The 23,203-nt window shown below is 37.5% G+C and overlaps 1 protein-coding gene across 15 annotated transcripts in view; it reads left to right on the top strand.

Annotated features, from left to right (window-relative positions):
• The window catches only part of LMO7 (LIM domain 7), a 198,273-nt gene extending 177,440 nt beyond the window's left edge, over window positions 1-20,833 (top strand). For 7 of the 15 annotated variants that reach the window (XM_090258764.1, XM_090258767.1, XM_090258761.1 and 4 more), the window contains 14 exons: window positions 854-914; window positions 2,642-2,698; window positions 2,853-2,894; window positions 4,583-4,608; window positions 4,815-4,919; window positions 6,046-6,138; window positions 6,539-6,903; window positions 7,757-7,822; window positions 9,676-9,728; window positions 12,052-12,265; window positions 14,979-15,260; window positions 17,408-17,516; window positions 18,638-18,740; window positions 20,086-20,176. In XM_090258764.1, coding sequence (XP_090114890.1) covers window positions 854-914; window positions 2,642-2,698; window positions 2,853-2,894; window positions 4,583-4,608; window positions 4,815-4,919; window positions 6,046-6,138; window positions 6,539-6,903; window positions 7,757-7,822; window positions 9,676-9,728; window positions 12,052-12,265; window positions 14,979-15,260; window positions 17,408-17,516; window positions 18,638-18,740; window positions 20,086-20,108 — 1,599 coding nt within the window. In that variant the 3' untranslated portion in view covers window positions 20,109-20,176. Of the gene's footprint in view, window positions 1-853; window positions 915-2,641; window positions 2,699-2,852; window positions 2,895-4,582; window positions 4,609-4,814; window positions 4,920-6,045; window positions 6,139-6,538; window positions 6,904-7,756; window positions 7,823-9,675; window positions 9,729-12,051; window positions 12,266-14,978; window positions 15,261-17,407; window positions 17,517-18,637; window positions 18,741-20,085 lie in introns of all 15 variants that reach the window. The other 8 variants (XM_090258762.1, XM_090258770.1, XM_090258773.1 and 5 more) reach the window with 4 other exon arrangements.
• Window positions 20,834-23,203: the final 2,370 nt, after the last annotated feature.

Here is a 23,203-nt window from a genome sequence, read left to right as displayed (position 1 = left end):
ATTTTTAATAGTGAGGAAAAATCTATTTTTTTGAAAATCATAAGCATTACTTATTAATAATTAGAGTAATAATAAGTTATGTAATGGTAAAGTCAAAAGATCCCATACTAGTGCTTTGCAGGTGTTTCTTACCAATCTTTCATCATTATCCCCATCTCTCAGATCTTTGTGAATGTGAAGTAGTAATTATGTGAAATTATACACTATGATGTTTCTATGCTTTCTTTCGTGTTTACTGGTAAAATAACTATAGTAATAGGGTGCAATTTAAAACTACATGAAGCATTTTTAGTCATGTGCAGGTGAATTTGGTGGGTAAGCTTATATATGTGGTTAAAAGATACTCAGTTACATTAATTGATTAAAATAATTATAATGTAGAAATTTTTCTGAGTATCAAAGCAATGCTTAAATTAAAATTTTCAAATAAATGTTTATATTGACTTCCTAGATATATATTGTTATCATCCTAAGATATCCCTTTTATCTAATAAGGTGATCCTGCTACATTATGTAAGACAAGTATAAATGTTAGAGAATCCTATATAACTATATCGCTTGCTCATAAATATAAGCCAAATGGACTAATCGTTATTTGACCCATCATGTTTCTTAGCAAATTAATGACTGATTGAACTTAAACCCATCCATGCTTGCAGCTGGTCGTTAATCCTTCCACAAATTTTAAAGAGCAATAGAAGTGTTTATCACATGTAAAAGGCTGTAAGAAATACATTAAGATCCTTGGTAATTCATCTTACTAAAAGATATTTTCATTAATGGGAAGTGCATTATTCAAGCCCAAAGTCCAATTGGAGAGATTGTTGTTAACTGACATTTTTATTCCTTCCAGAATACCGAGTCCAAGGAAATCAATGGAATTCGTGATGAAAGCAATACTTTTGAACTAAAAGGTAAAATCACCATTATAACTTACATTTATAGTATAAGGAAAGTCATAGCATCCAGGTTTTGTTAATATAAACATTAATATCTTTGAGTGAGAGAAAAACTGATCCACTGCAAGTGGAAACTAAAATGTTAGCACACAGATCCGATTGCAGCCAGGTGGAAGGGCGCTCAGTTCCAGCGCTGAATAGTCCAGGCGCCGCAAACAAAGCTTTGGCAGCACGTCCAGGAGCTCGGAGTGCCTGTGTGTGTAAGCCAGCTGGGAAAGTCTGGTTTTCCCCGGTCCATCAGCCTTCTTGCTGTGCTGTGCTGCCAAAGGGAATCTTGGTTAAATACAGAATGATGAGTGACGTTTCCTTCTCCCTTCATTACCGTGAAAGGGACAAGCTTGGAGGTGGCTAGTATTAATAGGGACATGCCAACGGCAATAACAGTTGTGAGCAGAAGTACCCATTTATAATAATAATAATAATAATAATAATAATAATAAAACAGGCATAGTGTGTAGGATAATTTTGCTTTATGGAGTTCTCTTCCTCCTTCTGTTGGTCTATAAATAATTTAGCTACCACATGCTGTGTGTTATTCCTTACACATACAAAAAGATGTGGTCCACCTAGGCAGGGAAAGAGACCCAAAGAAAATGAAACGTCTTTTACTATGAAACTAGACTATTAGGAATGGGGCTGGGTTTTCACAGCAGTCTGGTGGCTTTGAATCTGCACCTGCCAGTTATAATACATTATGTCAAAGTGAAAACAAGTTCATAAATTTCCCTCTCTTCATTGATTATCTTTGTATTTAATTTTTGATCCTTAGAAGTGACTATGTTTTGTTTGATATTGCATTCTTTATCAAAGGAGATTATTAAAACATGACTTATTTTTCTTTATGATGTTAAATCTAAGATATCCAGGTCCTGTTCTGCCAGTGACTCAGGCAAAGCAAACTGATAAGACACTTAAGTCATTGGTGACTATGGGGCTACACAGGTTCTGTCATTGGAGGGTTTGCTTTAGATAAGTAAACAACAACCAGTATCAAGTAATAGTGGTATTTACATTTTATGAATAAATTGGAAGTATGATAACCATTTGCCATAATCTTACAATAGATACATAGAAGTCACAATGTTTTCTTTTTCTTTATTTTCTGACCAGACTCCATTTGTTTTATTTAAAATTAGTGGCTGTAAAATCCTGAAAATGAGGGCAAAATATTCTAGTTAGAAGAATATTTTAATTTTTTCATTTGTTTTAATTTTCTCTTTCTCTGGGTATGATTTCTTTTCCTCCTCCCCATTATTGTTTCTTTTTTACTCATCTGTGTTGTGAAAATGCTTAATTATAAACAATTTTTCTTGTACTAGAAGAGATTTTTGATGGACCTAAGCAAAAAAATGTAATTTCCTTTTTATTAAAGCTATGTGATCTAGCACAGAAGATGGTACTTTGGCTTTTGTGAAATTAGACTACTTACATGCTAAAATTTATTAATCAAAATATTAGTTCCTTTTACTAATTTGAATATAGTATATACTACTAAAAATGTGTGTCTTTGTGCATTGAAATAATATATATCTTCTCTGTTATCAGTTTTGTCATTTTTATTGCCAAAAAATAGGATAGCTACAGATTAGAAAGATATATCATGTATCATTTAGTGTTCCGGTGGTAAGAAATTAAAATGAATGACATTTTATTCATATATTTTTTTTGTATTTTTCAACTAGCATCTGAACCTATTTCTTTGAAAAACTTAAAAAGGCGATCACAATTTTTTGAACAAGGTAAACCAACCAGCAAGTAACGATTCCTGCATTGTCATGGCACTATTCTCACCCTCCACTCTTTCCTGATAGTCTGTGGTGCTGGGCACTGAGCCACTCCCCTTTGGCTGCCATTATGACCAAGCCACATAACCCATTTCCATTCTTTCCCTAGGGTCACCAGGCTTTTCTTACAGTTCATGGGTCTACCTCTGTGGTAATGGGTCTTTGTGTGTGCCTCTGAAGTTTCTTTTTCTTTTTTAATTACAAAATTGAGATGCTATTAAACACACTTCTTTCCCCTGGGTGACAGTAAGGAATGAGGCATTTCACTGAAGCCTTACTGCTTCCCACCAGTTGCATAATATTAGATTACACCAACATATCATTGGCTAACTTTTTAAAGACTCCTTTTGGAAAATGCTCCTAATAAAAAAAGCCAAGTTGTCTATTGCTATTGGGATGGCGGCTTTGGAGTTAAAAGGAATGCTCTGTTGACTTTGAAGTATATGACAAGTATATGACATCTGTGAACAAGTGAATTTTGAGATACTCTGTGTTGGTGTAGTTGGCAGTACTCCCTTATGATGTGCTGTGCATGTGGCTGGTGTTTCCTCCCCTTTCTCATTTGCCTAATGCTCTTATTTCATGAATGCAGTGTGAGCTCTGTGTTTTACTGTCAAGAACTTAAAAGTAACATCCAAACATTTGAGATGCAATGGCACAGTCCATGGGGAGTGTGCTGTTGGTATCTAAAGTGTTATTGTTTCTTACTTTTAAATTATCGAACATTTATTTACCAAGTTGCCTTATAATATGATGTTTACTAGACATTTATAATCACCTAGTAGTCTTCCTTTAGTGAATTACAGTCTCCTGATCATAAATAGAAATAGTTCACCAGCTATGCATGTGGAAGGTCCATTTGTGTCAGTATCCTTAGTGTTTTTGATATATTTGTTTTTGTTAAATGTCTATTTATCCATGGTAATTTAATTGATATAGTATGATACACCTAACTCAGATTGGCTAAAATAAAACAATTCCTTTTCTTTCTCTATTCTAATTTTTACTCAATTTTCTTCAACAGGCTATTTTAGGAAAGAATATTTTCCTAAGTCTCAAAGCAGTTTTCTTAAAAATATAATTGTGTAAGTGAATAATTTATTTGACAGCTGAGGTTTCAGGAAAATTTTAAAGTACTGTATGATAGTGTATTTATTCATTGTACTATAGATAAACACACTTATGTAGACCCCCTAAGACTAAAAAGAATAATACTGTATCCATAAGAATAACGCTGTGGGAAAATAAAGAATAACACTATTTCATACATATGGAGTTTGAATATTTGTGTTTCAAGTCATAGAGGAAAAAGAAACATTTTTTTAACATGTTTGGTGTGGTGGCTTATTTAAGAAAAATAGCTCATTAACAAGAAGACCTGAAAAATTTAAGTTACAGTTCTCACATTGTGATTTAATAGTGGCAAGTAAAAAATTGGATTTGATAGATGTTGTCACATTTGAAATTCTTTCTTTTTTTTAAGTAGGCCAACCTGTGAGTTACTATGCAGTCTATTAATAAAGAACCCTCTAACCTATTCAGAAATATACCATTGATACAGCCCCATTACCTAGAACTTGGGTGTACTCTTTGGCATCCATAACTGACCTTTTCTTCTTTTTTCTCTTTTTAACTCACTTTGAATTTGGAAGATAAATAACAAACAGATGGAATTAAAATGGAACAAAGGATTTACTCTTGTTGTTTAAAAAAAATGATGTCACTTAGTATACTGGCATAGAAACAGGTAGTGATACGACTTTCTGAGAGGAATTATTTTATAAAAATGAAAAGACTGACACAGTTTTTTTCTTCCTTGCCCACATGCTGCCCATACAGGAAGCTCTGATTCTGTGGTTCCTGATGTAAGTAGCATTCACTTGTTTTTGGAATAAATAAGGTGATCCAGTCTTTTCAAGTTGAAAAGACCTATTTTGAAATATAAAACCTGCTGTTCTTCGATGCAGTTTAGTCAAAGGGTGATATGAATAATTTATGTATGCAAATTGCTTCCATAGGTGACTTAATGAAGTAATATGTTCTTTGTACCTCTTCTCTCATAACTGGTTAGCTTCCAGTTCCAACCATCAGTGCCCCCAGTCGCTGGGCTTGGGATCAAGAGGAGGAGAGGAAGCGGCAGGAGAGGTGGCAGAAGGAGCAGGACCGCCTGCTGCAGGTAGTCGGAATGATGCAGAGCCACAGGAAGTAGGCCTGTGCTAGTGGCCTTTCCCTGCTCAGTGTCAACCAGTATGGAGAAGCAAAGTTAAAAAGAAATTTAAAAAGCCAATAACCTCATAATTAGTAAATCCTTTGATAGGTCGTGCGTCTTGTATTAACATTCAAAATTATTATTATTTTTGTATCAAAATAATTTTCTATTGAAATACAAAGACAATTACCTTTATATTTTGAAGCTTCCCAGAATCCACCTTTTAAAATCATTTACTAGCCCTTGTGTATATTTTTAGAGCATATGTACTATTTTTTAAAAAATTAAATTTATTGGGGTGACATTGGTTAAGCTTCATGTGTACAATTATATGATACATCATTTGTATATCGCATTGTGTGAGCACCGCCGAAGTCTGGTCTCCTCAGTCACCATATATTTGACCCCCTTTGCTGTCTTCATCTTTTCCCTACCCTTTCCCCTCTGGTAACCACCATACTATTGTCTGTGAGCTTGTTTGTTTCTTTTGTTTGTTGTTTTCTGTTTTATATCCTACATACGAGTGAAATCATATGTTCTTGTCCTGTTCTTTCTGACTTATTTCATTTAGCATGATACTCTCAAGAATGATCCATATTGTTGCAAATGGCAGTATTTTATCCTTTCTTATGGCTGAATAGTGTTTCATTGTATATATGTCCAGCATGATCTTTATCCAGTCATCTATCAAAGGACATTTAGGTTGTCTCCATGACTTGGCCACCGTGAATAATGCTGCAATGAACATGAGACATAAGAGTTTCTTATGGGTGTTGTATAGGCTTTGTGAGAACTTACTACCCCATAAACCCTGTACTCAGTCTATTGCAGAGAAGTTCAGTCTCCCTTACCATTAGCTTTAGGGGCTTTAATGAATTTGAACCATGGTGAAGGGTGCATTTGGGTTCAATTCTGAGTGTCTACCCTTTCCCAATGCCTGAATTTTAATTCGATGTAAGTTGTTGTCTGCTTTGGTGACTAACATCTGATTGGTTAAAATACATCTGTCTTTAAAGATTGAGGTGAAAGGTGGGGCTAGCAAAAATGCTCAGGAAAAAACATTAATTAATTAATATGCTATCATTTCTTATAGGAAAAATATCAACGTGAGCAGGAGAAACTAAGGGAAGAGTGGCAAAGGGCTAAGCAGGAGGCTGAGAGAGAGAATTACAAGTTCTTGAATGAGGTAGTGTTGGAACATGTTCTTCCTTCTCTGTCTCATGGGTGAAACCAGCGGAAAAATGGAAGATGATACATTTTCACTTGGCTTTTGCCACAGACTCACCTGTGTAGCTCTTCGAAAAATACAGTGAGCTCTGATTTGTTAGAATTTTGCTTTGATGTTTCAATATTTCTCCTAGTTTCTCCACTGAGTAATTAAATTACTCTGTCAACAGACCCTAAGTGCATCTTCTAAGTTACATCTCCATCCCCCATGCGTGTCTTTGTTAGTGATAAAACTTAAATCATTTCAAATAGAATCCTGGGTCAGCTACGATAAGTATCATCTAAAACTGCATGTGGACATATCTTTATGAAATTATAGAAATGCACACATTTTTTTCCTTTTTTTCCTGGTCATGCAGGAGCTAATGGTCCTGAACTCAAACAGCATTTCTCTGACCCCACGAGAGCCCGCTGTTGCCACCTTGGAAGCCACCTGGGGTGAAGAGTCCAAGTCTTCCGACAGGGAAGGAACCCGAGCAGGAGAAGAGGAGAGGAGACAGTGGCAAGAGGACCAAAGAAGGAAGCTGCAGGAACAACTCACTCTGGAGAAAGACAGAGAACTGAAGGAGCAGCAGGATCAGGAAGAGCAGGAGCAGAAGCGGCAGCAGGCAGAGGCTGAGGAGCAGAGGCGCCGTGCGGAGGAACAGAAGTCCGATGCGGAGGAACAGATGCGCCAGGCGGAGAGGGAGAGGGAAACGTCAGTCAAAATATACCAGTATAGAAGGTCTGTTTCCATACCAAAGGGCTCACGTGACTTTTCAACTGGCTTGGCTTAGCTGTATCCATTTCCCACTTCAAAGGCACCTAATTGGTTTTCCTGCTCCCATCAACCCAACTCCGTTCTCTACACAGGTGAACACAAGCAGCCAGAAGGAACCCTTTACATTGTAAATGTGATTCTGTCACCTTACTTTCAGGCTCAGTCTCCTGGCTTCCCCTCCTGTTAGAATACCATGCAAAGTCCTCCCCGTGGCCTTACAAGGCTTGTATGAATGGTCTTGGCCCTTTGGTCTACCTAGCTTCCCACGACTTCCCCTCACTTGGTTTATTGAAGTTGCACCGTCCTGCTTTGCCTTGAAGAGGCACAGCATATTCCGCCCCTGAGTTTTTGCATTTTCTAGCTCCTGCGCCTGGAGAAATGTTCCCTCAAGTGCTTGTTGTCTCGCTCACTTTAAGTCTCTGACCAAATATTACCTTCTCAGACCTTCCCAAGTACCTCATCTAAAAGACCCCCTCTTCTCCACCCCTTCTCTCCAAATGCCCTTCCTGGCTTCATATTACGCATTTATTTGCTTGTCGGTATTATGAGGCCAATAAGTTTGTTTTGTTTACCTAGAACACTACTGGATCATAGCAGGCATACAGCATATATTTGTGGAATGAACTGCAAAGTTCTGTTAGTAGTAGCAGGTCTGTCTTCTGCAGTGATTCATTGAAATAACTCTAGTTGTTCAGTTTTCAATCAAAAGACTGTTATCTTAAAGATGTTAGAATAACATCATTTTTAAAATCTATTTCTGAAACTCAGGGAAAGCATCAAAGTCTTTAATTTGACATGAACTTTTTGCATCTTTTAGGCCTGTTGATTCCTATGATATACCAAAGGAAGAGGAAGAATCTTCAGGTTTGCTTCCTAGTGACAGGTGTGTAGAACATGTCATTGTAATTTGGTTGGAGTAATTGGCTTCAAATGAATTTTTGAGGGCTTGCCTAGGTGTTTTTTAGAGTTACTGTGGCTCTTGATCTTTTGTGTGATGCAAAGAGATCTTGCTGGTTGATAGCTAAAACTATCCCTCAACTTAGTAACTTAATTTATGATTTTGTGGGTCAGCATTTTGGGCTGAATTCAATTGGCCTTCCTTTTAGTTGATTGGGTTCATCATCTGTCCACTGCCAGTTTACTAGGTAGACTTTGGGGAATTGGCTAGCCGTCAGGGCAGTGAGACCCACTGGTGGGTGTGTCTTCAACACGCAGCCAACCAGTGCAATCTAACTTACATGGTGGCTGGGGAGAGAAAAGAGAGAGAATTAAAGAGAGGAAGCATCTACTTTAATATTTATTTTAAAATGGTAATAAGCCATGGCATAAGCTTACCCCAAATGAAGGTATATATGGATATCTGAAATGAGAATTGCAGGCTTTCTCTTAGTTTGATTAGAACTACTGATGAGTTTTGGGGAAACGCAGATAGGATTTCAGATATCTGAGAAGTTCTATATACATCTTAAAATTTCTTAAAATGTTAAATTTAATAGTTTTAAGTAATTTTAAAATGTCTTGCCCTTTTGAAATTACTAAAGACTTCTAAACAGTAAAAATATCCACTGTATGAACATTAATTTGCATTTTCAGAGCTGAAATTTCTTCTTTAGGAAGTTTGCCTTCCAGATAAGGAAAGACTCATCTGTATAAACATTCAGGGTAACTGAATAGGCCCCAGAGTAGATAGGGCAAAGCAAAGGAATATATAGGTAATGCTATTAATAAAGCCAAGGAAGACTTCTAGTGATGAATGACCTTATTTATAATGAGTGTTTCTGGGTACCTGTAGATTATTAAAATTGTGTATCTCCTTTCTTAAGCTCTGAATTTATTTGTATATTTGCATATTCTTTAATTACATAGCTCATTACCTTTAGAAAATAATTTGCAGAGAAAGGAAACTGAAGGAATCCTGGAAAATATGAAATGATTATAGGTCTTTGTGATACCTCATCCCTACAGGAATTAAGGAGTGTGGCTAAACATCTTGTCATAAGACTCTTTTCTCCTATGTTAATGCAAATGAAACCATTTGGGAATATTGCTAACAATTGTTACATAATTCAATGTATATATGCACATACATGTGTGCATATACATATGTATGCAAATGTATATCATTATTCATCTTTATTACTATTATGTAAAGTGATTGAACCTAATAGAATGAGGACGAGATCAGCGTGTGTTGCTGTACAGACCTAAATTTCACTGTTAAAAAAGTCAGGCATTTTCAGAAGTTGCCTATGCCAGTGTTCACCAGTGCCTCTCTGGAATGCTAGGAGAGCGTCTGGTAAATTGCTGTTTCAAAATAGCACCCTGATGTCCCAAAAGTTGACTTCTTGACCCTCGGGCAGTACGAAGCAGGTGGGACAGTTTGATGTTAGGTGGCTTTATGACAGATGCTTTGTGCATTCTGGTAGGTTTGAGATATGGAAGAGAGGCAAAGTATATAATCAGGTCAAATCATAAGCTTAATCATCATGCAAGATGGGGAAGATTTTCATGTTTATATATTTTTAGCATCAAGCTTTTCTGTCTTCTAGAGATGTCAGTGTTTTATGCTAGTTTGTGCAACATGAAAAATTCCTTCATATGAAAATAAATATAGCTCTCAACAGACATAGGAAATAAATCAGTTTCTTTTAAAAGTAATACTTTTGGTGTTCTTTATAAATATGAAAAGGACATTCTTAATGAGACCTATGTAATATGCTGTGTTCTGTGTTGCAGGAACAAATCCAGGTCCACTACTGAGCTGGATGATCACCCCACAAACAAAAATGGTAAATGGGAATTTTTTTCAAAATTACTGTTTATGCTATCACAAGCTATGATCAGTATTTTTAAGGTCAAGATATTTCAGGTTCATTAAGATTATGTAATTAAAATACTGAATATTTTTAGCATTTGTATTTAAAAACAAAACTATCTTTTGCTTATTTTGGCTTTACTTTCTAATGGAGGGAGTACTGGGAGATTAAAATGGTTTTAAGTAGCTAATGAAATATGTGGAAATTTTGCTAAGTGCTGCTGATACACCATTTTGTATAGTAGATTTCATCTTGCAGCCAAAGAAATGGGACCGAAATGTTTTCTGCAGAATACTAGGGGACTTCAAGATTGTATGTAAAGTTGAAACTATGCATTAAAATGACAAGATGTCAGAAAATCCAAAATGATAATGGTTTCACTGACTTGGCAAAAATAATTCGGAACCTAATAGTGTTAGTATAAAGTGCGCTTTAGGAACAGATGTAACTGACGTTATATAACTAAAAAAAAACAACGGCAGCAAAGAGGATCATTTTAAGCAAGGTTTGCATACCAGGCTTATCACAAGCCGGGGTTTAGTCAGTTATGCAAAGGAGCGGAGGTCCAGGGGAGGCCTGAGGTGCGCTTGGTGAACATGCCCATCCAAGTGGCCGGCTGCTTCCTGGCTTAGCCTGTCCCTGGCCTGTGGGCGAATGCAAGCCTGTCATTACCAGCCATTTCCACTATCAAAGAGAAGTAAAACAAAAAAAACAACAGATTTTCATGTTACCTTTTAAGTACTGACAAAGAATTTATAAAAATTTAAAACCCTCTGTGAGCCAAACCACATCTCCAGGTTTGAATGGTCTGGTGGAAGCTAGTTTGTCCCTTTTTGTTAAAGCTTGTAAAATGTACAGGTTTTATTAGATTCTGTGATCACCTCTTTCATTTTCGTTATCTGCTCCTCATTTAACTTTCCAGCCTATTTGGCTGTTTTACCCATTAGGAATTCTATGGGTAAAACAACCTGTTCTCTCCCTCAGTTCCCAATTTATCAGATGCTTTCTGATTTGGTTTTTCTGATTTTACCTATTTGGATTTTTGGTTTCTTTTCCCCTCAATTTGCCACTAATCACCATTAGAATTAAAGTTTAAGTACTTCAATCTGCCATAAAACATTTTTAACCTACATTGGTAATATTCTCTCCTGAACTTAAACACATGACCTGTTAGTAATGGCAAGTGTGAATCTCTGAAATTGTGTTGTTAATATTTGTGGCTTGTGTTATTAATCTGGTTAGAATAGCAGGCAGTAGAAGTTATCAAATATTTTATTGAAAAACTTGCCAATAAGTTACTTTTAAAATAGAAAACGTTTCATTTAAATCTGACCAAATTGGTAAGCTGTGTGCATATACAAATATAAACATAAATGTATATAAGAAACCTTTGATGGCCTTATTCATAGCTTATTTGAAGATAAACTAAAGCAGAGACACTATAAATTCTGAAAGAATGAAAATAGCAGTGATTTTGGAGAATGAAGGAAAATAAACCCTTGTATGAAATATATGAAATTTCCTAATCTAAATAAAAGTGGGGAGGATACTTCAAAGTTATGGATGCTTTACCCAAGTCAGAAATTAATCAGCAAATCCAATAAGACAAAGCCTTCAGTATAAAACCTTACTTAATTTTCATTCATAAATTCAGCTTCAAAATTATGGCTTTGTCAGTTTCTTGGAAGAAAAACAAAGCTCGTAACATTCTGTGGTTCTGTGGTTATCATTGGAATTACTCAGCTATTTTTCCATTTCACGAAAGCCATTTGAGTGATTCAGTATGCTCTTATTTCTTCAACTTGGTCGTGACCTAAATTCTATGACTTGTACCATGGAGACTTGAGTCATGACGTCTGGAGATGCATGCATTTGTCTTCACTCTTTCCCCAGAGGAAGTGTAAGTTTTTTGGAAAAATAGAGCTCCCAGTTCCCTGTGGAGTTGTCACGGCAAGCATTCAGTGAGCATGAGCTTGTTTGATTTAATTTAGGAAAGAAGGGAAAAGTGGAAGAGAAACTTTCCAGGTGAGCATTGTATAACTTAATGCTGAAATCAGTGCTGGCGGTTTGCTTTTTAGGCGGCCTCCTTAGTTTTCTTGGGTACATTGTGGAGTTGGAACTTCCAGAAATAGGAGACTGTTAAGTTGAAGTTCCCAGGCAGCAGTCTCATTGAGAATTGATAATGTTAGCATAGGTGTACAATGTCACATTTTCTGCAACAGCTTATTTGGAGATTTAGCCATTATCCATTTTCAAATGTGTTCACCCTGCAGCTATTGATGTGTGTTCAATTTAGGAAGCAGTAAATATTTAGACCGAGTTGGAGGCAGTAGCTCATCACAGAGGAGCTCCAAGAAGGAACAAGTCCCATCAGAAGCAGAGTTGGAGAGACAACAGATCCTTCAGGAAATGAGGAAGAGGACGTCCCTTCACAACGACAACAGCTGGATCCGACAGCGCAGTGCCAGTGTCAACAAAGAGCCTATTTGTCTGCCTGGGATTATGAGAAGGTGCGAGACATTTTAGGAGTGATTGCCTGTTCTGTGCTGTGAGGCAAATATTTCATTTATAGACATGCTGGCTCCTTGGGGCAGAAGTGCTGTCATAATTTGTTCTCTTAATCTAAGATGAGCGGAAGAAAGAGAAGTAGAGGAAATGCTGTGGGGCACCTGTTAGGTGTCAGACACCTGGCAGTTGCTTTGTCTCCATCATCTGACTTAATCTGGGGAAAATGCTGTGAGGCGGGGATAGTCTTTCTGCTTTTTCACGTGAAGAAACTGTGGCTCAAGCAGAGAACACAGGTGGACAAAACCAAATGGCTCATAGTTTGCAAAGCTGGGTGTAGAACTCTGAAGTGCAATTCAGGTACTTCAATAATTCATGTAAGTTCTTGGTGCTTCCTTGGTTGCTGAACTTAAAAATTAAGTCTCTATTTGTTTGTTTTCAATGAGATAATGATTAGATTGGAATATAATAGTGTTCACAAAGTGTGAAAACCTAATTTTTTAACTTTCTGAAAAACATATAAATATAAATTAATTGAAGATGAGAGGATAAACATTTTAAAAGATGTGTCTTGGGTAAATGCATACTGAAGCTACCTTTATGCAGTATTTCCACAGCTGAGAAACTAAGGAAAATTATTTGCAACACATTACAGACAAAGGGCCAATTATCTCAAAGTACAGTTAACTTTTGTAAATGAGTAAATAAACCCTGACAACTTTAAAGAAACAGACAATGGATAAGAACAGATAGTTCATGGATAAAGAAACAAAGTCATCAAACATATAAAGGATGAACACTACACCTAAAACAACAATGATATAGCTCGCTTATGGGATTTGTAGAGTTAAATGAGTCATTAAGTCTATTATTGACAATTGTGTAAGGAAACAGGAATTCTTTTTCCCAATTGTGTGGATAATTTTCCAGTGCTTATAAGAAGATTTTGTTTGTACCCTCTGAACAGTTTAATGTATGGCACGGTATTCTCTGGTTATATCTGGTTAAGTATGGAACACTATATCAAAGAATATATATTTAAATATTATTAAATACACAACTAAAAAAAAGAATATAAATTACTAGGAGTGCCCTTAGTATTTGTTAAATAAATAGGGGCACCCTGAGAGGGTAGAATAGGTGGCATATTCCTGCATAATACACTGCATCAAAACTTGTGGGGTGAAATATTGATTGACAGTATCTCACGGTTCTGAGGATGCACTGGGCAGTTCTTTACCTGGTGTTGGTGAGGGCGCTTGGGCAGCAATTGTTACCCAGAGCCGGGTGGCCACATTTTTTGTGTGGGAAGGGAACAGGTAGTAAATAATTGACTTTGTAGGCCACATACGTCTCTGTCAGATTTTTTTTGTTGTTTTATGACGGTTTGAAAATGTAAACTACCCATCGCTCGTGAGTGGGCTGCCATTGCTGACCCTTCAGGTAGGAGCTGGACTGAGCTCAGCTGCGGCTGTGGCTGGGAGCCTTGTTCTCCAGACACGCCTCCTCACATAGCTGCTGGGGCTGCCTCCTGACATAGCACCTGGCCTCAAAGAGGAAACCTTGCACGAGGATAAGCCCTGAACGTAGTTTTAAGATCATATATATTATATGGGAATAAAGCAAGTTATGAAGAATATGCATTGTAGACTAATCCTATTTCTTTAAGAATGCTAAACACATCATGTATATTACATATGCTTATAGACATTGCTGTACTTACAGATGTGAATTTGTATGTACATGTAAGTATGTGCACACAGATATGAGAAAAAGTCTAGAAGGATATACAGTTATTAATGGTTACCTCTGAGGTTAGGGCAGGTAAATTGTGGTAAGTGAGAGAGGGGAAAGCCTTATTCCTCATTCAGATACCCTTCTCTACTGCCTGCAGCACTTATATAATGTTAAAAGGAAAAAGTATGTATTTCAAATTTTGGAATAAGAGATAAGGTTTTAAAAGTAATAAAATTAACCAGGTAGAAAAGTACTCTCATAATTTGCAGTCATTCTTTGTAGATCAGAATTAATGTAATTTATATAACTTCATTTAAGGGAGATTTCCCCAAAGTTGTATTTGCATGAGTTTTTGGTGGTCAGTGAACGAGGGCTAGCCAGTGGGAATGACCTGGGTTAGTTTGCAATCGAGAGACTTTGGTCTGAGAGCCAGTCCCACCACTGACTCACTCTTTTTATTATGGACAAGGTAACTTCTGTGAGGTCTAAAAAGATAGATAAATAAACAAATATAGTGTTGTGAAGATTAAATAAATTCAATATTTTTGTGATAGTGTTTAGTCTAATACCTGACATATGCAAATATTTGAAAGGGTGTTTTTATTTTTTGGTTAGGTTTTAAAAATGATGATTGATATGTTTAAACAGTTAAAGATATAAAGGACACATGTTTGTGGTCTTTGTCTCAGTATTTTATTTAAAAAATATTCTTCTTAGTATTTTCCTTTCCACATTAGTGTTTATTCTTTTACATAAACCCAAAAAAATAAAAATAATTGAAGGTTAATTGAATATGAAGCATCATGATACCTCTGATAAAAAGAAACTTTAATTTTAAAGGTACTTGTATATGTAATTGGACTTGTTAGATTAATACCTGCTTACAAAATATATTAAATCAATATTTTAATGAGTGTGATGTTACATAGATTTCTAGGTAAATGTGTTACATTATTTTGATTAATTCTTTCTGTGTTTCAGAGGTGAGTCTCTAGATAACCTGGAGTCCCCAAGATCCAGTTCTTGGAGACAGTCCCCTTGGCTCAACCAGTCTACAGGAGTCTATGCTTCTTCCTCTGTTCAAGACTTCAGTCGTCCACCACCTCAGCTGGTGTCCACATCGAACCGTGCCTACATGCGAAATCCATCCTCCAGCATCCCCCCTGCTCCAGCTGGTCCTGTGAAGACCACCACCGCACCTTCCCCTACACCACGCAGCCATGTCCCTTCAACTGCACCGTCGGGCTCCCAGCTACGCAACAGGTGAGGTCCTTTGGGGTCTCTTTTTCTTAGTTTCAGGGGTATTTTTCCATTAAGTTTTTCTCCAAATCTTGTCCAACCTTTCCAAAGAAAGCCAGGCCTTTTTGAATGTGCCATATTCAGTGTTCTTTTATCAAATCAGTTCAGGAAACTTTCTTAATAGCTTCCTAAGAGCATTTATGGATGTCTTGTGAAGCCGTTGAAGACCATCAAAACACCAGCCTCATTGCCACTGTCTCATTCACTGGTGCCATGGTCCATGTCTTAGATACAGTTGTACCTGCATGGTTCTCAATATGCAATTATAAAGTGAACAGTAGCTTATAAATGCATTGGAAATTTATGAGTCAAAGCAGTGTTGTCAAGTGGTTGACTGTTTTAACAAAACAACATAAATGCATTTTATAGAAACTAAGTGTAAAAGGAAAGCTTTATGACCAAGCTCCATTGTCTGTGGAACTTTTAACAAGCTGGATTAAAAGAAAATTAAGTAGTTAGATACTGCTCTTTGGGTTTTTGATTTCCAAAACCATTGCTGATCTCTTACCTGGTTTGCCAACATTTCGTTCAGACCACATCAACTGATTTCTGTAGGTCATATACCACAGGAACTGTGTAGGAGTTCTAATGGTAGGTCTTGATTCCAAACTTGCCTTTGATACTGAGGAAAGCTCAGACAGAAACATCTGTTGGGTGTTTAGAACTGCATAGCTTCTCCACAGATCATTGATGCTTCATGAAGCCACATACAGCGGCGTTTCTGCTGTTACCCAAAGGGAGTTTCACTAGCATAGACTGCTTCTCATGTAGATGAAATACTGAAAAGTAGAAACACAATGATTGATAAGGGGATTTTTTTTTAACTATCAAATAAGGGATTTTTGTTAAGAGAATATATTTTATATCCATCAAAAATGTTACCTGCACCAAGATCTACAAAATGTGTGTTAGGAAGTTTGAATTAAGAGAAGACAGAGTGAGAATTCCTGCTATATTTTGGAGGAAGATGAAGGCCACGGTCGAGGGAGGCAAAGCAGAGGACAGGGTGCCCATTTCCTGAGAGCCCCACCCTGGGCGAACACACAGGAGACAGGCCGTGGGCTTTTCTTCCCTGAAATGGTCTCTGTCTAGGACAGCGGTTCTCAACCTGTGGGTTGCGACCCCTTTGGGGGTCAAACGACCCTTTCACAGGGGTCACCTAAGACCATCGGAAAACACATATATAATTACATATTGTTTTTTGTGATTAATCACTATGCTTTAATTACGTTCAATTTGTAACAGTGAAAATACATCCTGCATATCAGATATTTGCAGTACAATTCATAACAGTAGCAAAATTACAGTGATGAAGTAGCAACGAAAATAATTTTATGGTTGGGGGTCACCACAACATGAGGAGAACTGTATTAAAGGGTCGTGGCTTTAGGAAGGTCGAGAACCACTGGTCTAGGAAGCGGCACTCCACCACAGCTGGGCACTTCTCAGTGCCACTAAAGGGCACTGCTAATACTGTGTGGTGCCAAGGTAAGAAGTGGTCTGGCCCTTCCCACCGGGAAGAGAAGCTAAGACTTGGATCTAAAGGGAAGTAGAAACTCTCCTTACCTATCTAAATGGTGGCTGTCAGGCAATTTTGATTTTGTTCTCTACAGAGACCAACCTGCACAGCCAGGAAAGCGCTGCTACTTCTGTTTAATTTGAATATTGGGTGGATGAGAAAGAGGATGGGGAGATAAGGTTGGGAGTGGGGCTTACAGTGCCTCTTGGAAGAAGTTGGGGCTGCTCTTTTGGTGTTTTCATGGGTGAAATGACCCGATTTGAGCTGTGCTTTGGAAGAGGGGGAGACTACTGTTGAGTACAGGTGTGATCTAAGGAGGAGAGCATCTTGAAGCGCAGAATCAACTAAGTGCACCGCTATTGTTCACTTAGTGAGTAGGTGTCAGGGGGTTTCAGAACCATCAGGGAGATCCTTCAAGGTACAGTATAATCAAGGCATATTTTAATTGGCAGGCAAACTCTGCTTCCCCCCCCCCCCACAAGATGTATAGATGTTCTTAAATTGTTAATGTCAACACCTGAGTGTGATTTTAAAATAATAACCTTGAGCTTCACAGATGAAAGCCTCCATTACGTTCTTGTTCTGCATCTAGGTCAGTCAGTGGGAAGCGCGTGTGCTCCTACTGTAATAACATTCTGGGCAAAGGAGCTGCCATGATCATCGAGTCCCTGGGTCTTTGTTATCATTTATATTGTTTTAAGGTGAGACTAAGATGAGCAGCCTCTGCAGGCCCGCAAAGCTTTGCTTGGAGCGCGCATGGCTTCTTTGAGCGCTGGGTGCGGACATGCCATTCACGAGCTAGGTGCTGCTGTTTGTCAGTCTGTGCTGCATTTTGAATTTCAAATTGCTTGCTACTACTTAGTTCTCCAGTCTTGAACCTAGTTTCAAAAAGTAAATGTAGAAATGCTATGCACTTCCTATCTCCAGTTTGTTAAGATTCTATTAGTGAAGTTTACAGTGCATAAAGGCTTCCTCTATCATGCGGTCCTAGGCATATTTGAAATGTAATTTTCTAATGTCATTAACAGCATGGGATGGGATGTGCACTTATAAAAGTGTCTAAAAGCCTAGCCTTGAATAGGGAGCGTACGTAAGGGAAAACTTTGGAAATATTTTTACAGTTGCACAGCCTGCTTTCACTCAATAGGTTCTTGCACATACAAAAGGACTAAGGCTGTAGCTATTTTGTAGTAACTGTCTTTAAGAGACACATCTAATTGATTCTTGGACTTGTGTTGGGCCGAAGAGTGATTCCAGTTGTTGATGCTGGAGTCCCATTGACCACAGCTTATTTAAGCTTGTATAGTGCCTGCTTGGGCTGTTCCTACGTATAGCAGAATGAGTCAAAACAACTAGTGTTTGAACACACGGAACCAAAATACCCAGCTGTGAAGTGAAAGAGCCATGTGAGAACACTTGCCACGCTGGTGCAGTGGGGACCCTGGGTGTGCCCTATGCCAAAGTGGAGCGCCAGAAACCCTGTGTGTATTCGCTTCGCCAATTCTTTCACGTGGTGCTTTATCCTCTCTCACGCCCCTGAGGGAAGTGAAGATGAGATTTCTTTAAGCCAGTCAGCGAATCGTTTTTGCTCTTTGGTGTATTTAGAATGATCATCTTGGCTCTTAAAATTGGCTTTATAATTTCTTTACTGTCTCGCCTGGCAGGCCCGATTTTAATCTAATTACCTTTGGCTTTTTTTTTTTCTTTTTCTTTTGCTGAAACATATCTAAGAGCTTAGAAGCTGCATTTTGATCATTTTGTTTTTCCTGGGGTGCCCCAAGCTTTTTGAGCTCACTGATTGTGGATTTTTCTTGTCCTCCAGTGTTCTGCCTGTGAGCGTGACCTCGGAGGCTCTTCCTCAGGAGCTGAAGTCAGAATCAGAAACAACCAGCTGTACTGCAACGACTGCTATCTCAGATTCAAATGTAAGAGAGCAAATCAGGGAGAAAATTTCTTGTCTTTTAAGGAAACCGCGAGTTCCCATGCATTTCCTTGAACCTCCCACCGTCTCCCCCTCTAGCTCCCTGCCTTAGAGCTCCAGGTTTTAGGAACCTTGGTGTGTCCCCCTTCTGAGGGTGTAGTGAATGGGTCACAGCTTGGAATTCGAGCCGCACGAGGGGTGGGGGTTATGGGGCTGAGGAATTGGAACCGGACATGTGCCTGAGAGTCAGGACAGTGCCCTGAGCATTCTGCTCAGAGTCTGGACAAACTGCTAATGACTTGAGAATATGAACAAACCAAAACAGATGTTAAAATACATTTTTCATGTAGACTGTAACCTGTTACTTGGCTAAGTATCGTTCCCTTATCAATAGCTGATTTCTATTATTTAACAATGGGCTTTGATTATGTGCTTTAGAGTATGATGAACTTTAAAAAGTGGTTTAAAAGGTCATAAAAAATAGTCTGTTTATGCTTTGTTACTAGGTAATCATACATCAATATATATAATATTTTAAAACAGAGCATTAATTCTGATTATATGTCGTTTCAGTGTCATTTTGGGGAAAACTGAGTTTTTAACAAACTTCACATGCTATTTTGTGTCTAACCATGTTTTTGTTTGTGTGTTATGCAGCATAGGATAGCGTAATTAGATTGCATATTGTTCGTAGCTATCTAAAGACAACCATTACTGCTGCTTATATTTTGAACCTTGATGCTGGTAACGTGTTCCTTCCTTATTGTGAAAGGGTGTTGCAAGTGGTATCCGCAAAACCCTTTGCTTTTGAACCCAGAGGTATTTATATGGCCCTTTATGTGAAGAGTGCTTTGGAAATGGTTTAAGCCCAGTCAACTCTCTTTTATCTGTCAGCGGGGTCTGAGTCTTCTTACCCCAACGGTCCAGTCCTTTTCTGGATGCTGCCACTGAGGTTGGAGAATGTCAAGGCTGGGAGTGTAACGGGGGGAGTGTGTATATGTGTGTGTGCTTTTCTCTCTTGAACCAAATTCCAAAGCCAAATAGAACTGATGTTTGGAATCATCCTGGAAAACGTGCCCAGGCCTTTTCTCTTCTCCAATACAAATAAAAGAGAGTTGAGTGTAACCTACTTCTATATCAGCAGTTGGTTTTTTACTCCATTGTTGCAGACCAAGACTTAGTACCCAGAGGCTGTGATATGCCTCGCTTTATCCTAAGTGAGTGACAAGGTGACTCTTTCTACCTCATGGGGCCATTCTCTGAGTGATTACTTCTATGCATCCCACGTGGCATTATTCCAGTGTTTCTGAATCTAAGCACTTTTCTTTCTTCTCTCCTTGCCTGATCAGCTGGACGGCCCACCGCCATGTGATGTAACCCTCCATACGAAAGCACTGTTGCAGATAGAAGAAGAGTTGGTTGCTGCTGATGTAGATCTATAAATATATGTTGTATGTCTTTTTTTCTCTCTTTTTAAAAAAAAAGAATACCCCCCCCCTTTTTTTTTGTCTCTGTAGATTACATCAGAGCACTATAGTCTTGGTAGAACCTGTATTTTTGTTGTTTATTTATAAGAAGGTAATTATGTATGGGGGAAAAGTGCAGTATTTACTTTTCTGAGTTCAGCATCTTAAAAGCGCAAGGGAAAAAAAGAGGCTGATAATCTTGTTTGACTTTCTAGTGGTGTTTGGAAGAGGGTTATTTTATTGTTTTTTTTTTTTAAGATTCTGAAACATTATTTGAAATTGTTAATATAAATATATAATTGCCTTTCCTCTGTTTATTGTAATGTATGGTAAATTAATACAGAACCATATGGAAAATTTCACTAGAAAGCACCCCCAAATTTGCTTTCTCTGTCTTTCTTTTCAACTATATATTACAATTTGAAAATTTTAGTTTATATAAAATTTTATTTGCTTGATCAAGGGAGCTCCATTTTCTTCAGAATTGTCCCTAAGCAGTTCCCATTAGAAAGCTGCTGTTTGTCATGAATGAAAAACCCTTATAGTTTGTATGCCAGGGATTTTCTCCAGAAACTAGTGAGCCTTTCTGTTTCACTGCATTTGTAAATAAAATTGCTGATGCATTTAAGGAGTGAGTGGTTCTTTTGTTTTTTTCTGTGTGTGTTTTTGTGTGTGTCTACCTTCCAGACATTTTAGTAATATTTTGGTATGTGGCTTTTTTTGATACTATGTTTTGTTAGCATCTTCACCGAGGTATAAATTGACATAATAAACTACACATATTTAAACTGCATAATATGACAAGTTTTGACATATGTGTATACCTCTGAAACAATCACCACACTCTTGATGTTGTTTTTATTGAAAAATTTTAACAAGGAACCTTATTTTTGATGGAAGGTTGTTTTTGAATACAATATGTTTTTATACGAGGTGAAGTGAATGGTGAATTGTTCAATCATTTGTGTAAACTCTTTATGCTTTTGCTTCCTTGATGATAAAAGAATGTAACAGTGTTTAGAAAATTTATACAGTAAAAAAAAAGAGAGAAAAATATATATATATAGCTAATGTTTTAGAAATCTGGAGTGGGAATACAAGAATTAAAAACTTAATCATGCTTTGAGAAAAAATATAAACTTAATAATGAAAGTGGAGTGGATAATTCTAGGGTGTGAGAACTGTATTGGAATAAGTTAGAAATAGATATATGAAGCACTAATGTGAGAGAAAATGAAAAACTTAATTTTTATTTTTGTTTAGTATTCATTATTTCTGATTATTAAAGTAATATGTGTTTATTGATGAAAATTATCAAATGCCCTAAAGCATAAAGAATATAATCCTGAATTCCCAGTTCCAAAGATGAGAGCTCTGTGTTTGAGCTCATTTTGTGTTCTTGAGCCTGCGTTCTTAGTTAACATTCGACTGTGGTTCTCCCAGGTCCTTAAAATTATTTCTATTTATTAATGGCTGCATAGTGGTCCATTGTTTGGTGCTATTAATATTTAGTTGATAATTCCTTTACTGTATACATCTCACTTGTTCCTAATATTTAACATTTTATTATTTTTTAAATCCTTGCCTGAGGATATATTAATTTTAGAGAGAGAGGAAGGGGGATAGAGAGAGGAACATTGATTTTTTGCCTCCCGTATGTACCCCAACTAAGGATTGAACCTACAACCGAGATATGTGCCCTGACCGGAAATTGAACCCACAGACTTTTGGTGTATGGAATGATGTCCCAACCAACTGAGCCACCTGGCCAGGGCTATTGAACATTTTGATGTATATATATAATATAGTAACATGTATTATATATATAAATATTTCTAATACAAATTTTATAATAGACTATTTATGATCCTATCTACTTACTTGTATTATTTTAATAGATATAAGATTACTGGTTTAGAAATTATGCCTTTTAAGGCTACCATGATACATATTGCCAAAGTGGTTTCCCCAAACATGCTACTAGCTTAGACTCTCACAGCAGCAGTGGGCTTGTCCGTCTCCCGTCACGTTCCCCTCCTCTCTGCCCGACATAGAGTAGCCCTCAGTATGCTGTAGCTGAATAAATTAATAAACCTCTGCTTCGCTCTTTGTCTTGTTAATTGTGCTTGTTCCTACCTGTAGCGCAAGCTTTAATTCTTTAGTTGTGTTTTTAATCCAGTATCTTTTTGATTGTTACTTTTTAAAAATCTGTCTTTTGCCTTTAAATCTCTTCCTGTTGATTTTTCTTCTTTGTACGTTGACTTTTCTCTCTTGTTTCCCACATTATCTTGCTTAATGGTAATAATTTTGTTAGTACAAATTGTTAGAACACCTTTCAGAGATTCTCTAAGACACTGGTTCTACAGTACCTTTGGATGAGCCCATGATTATTTGCTACTTTATCTAGGAATAAGGGAAGATTCAGTTACTCTACCTTTTTTATTCAAACTCTATATGCCAGGCACAATTTTAGGCACTGTGGATACAGCAATGAATAAATACAGACAGGGTCTGGGCTCTGATTGGGCTTAGATTTCTAGTTTGGAAAAGACACTGAAAAAAAAAATACAGGAAAAGGTAACATGCATATTGTGATTAGGGCATTGAAGAGCAAATGATCAGGGTGTAAGGAACTGTGAGTGCCAGAAATGGAAGTCTGGCCGTGGTTTTTCAAAGACAGGCTCTCCTGTATTTGAGCCAAAGCCTGACAGAATGAAGGAGCAAGCCTTCCAGATGTTTGAGGGGGAAGCATTCGAGACATAGGGAACAGCAAGTGCAGAAGTCTAGAGGGAGGAGAATATTTGGTGTGTCCAAGAAGCAGTCATGGAGCTGGAATGGAATGAGCAAGAGAGGGTGGCAGGAGATATGGGAGGGGAGGGCATAGGTCAGCAGGCCATTGGAGGACGTGGCTCTTACTTCGAATGGGTTAGGGAGACATTGGAGGGTTAAGCAGAGCTGTAAGATGAACTGACTTATGTTTTGAAAGGGCTACATGGTTAGT

This window comes from Furipterus horrens, unplaced genomic scaffold, assembly GCF_987537825.1.
Source record: "Furipterus horrens unplaced genomic scaffold, mFurHor1.1.pri manual_scaffold_12, whole genome shotgun sequence".
NCBI classification, from domain to species: domain Eukaryota; kingdom Metazoa; phylum Chordata; class Mammalia; order Chiroptera; family Furipteridae; genus Furipterus; species Furipterus horrens.
The sequence above is the reverse complement of the archived record's forward strand: the minus strand, read 5'-3'. Positions and strand labels throughout refer to the sequence as shown.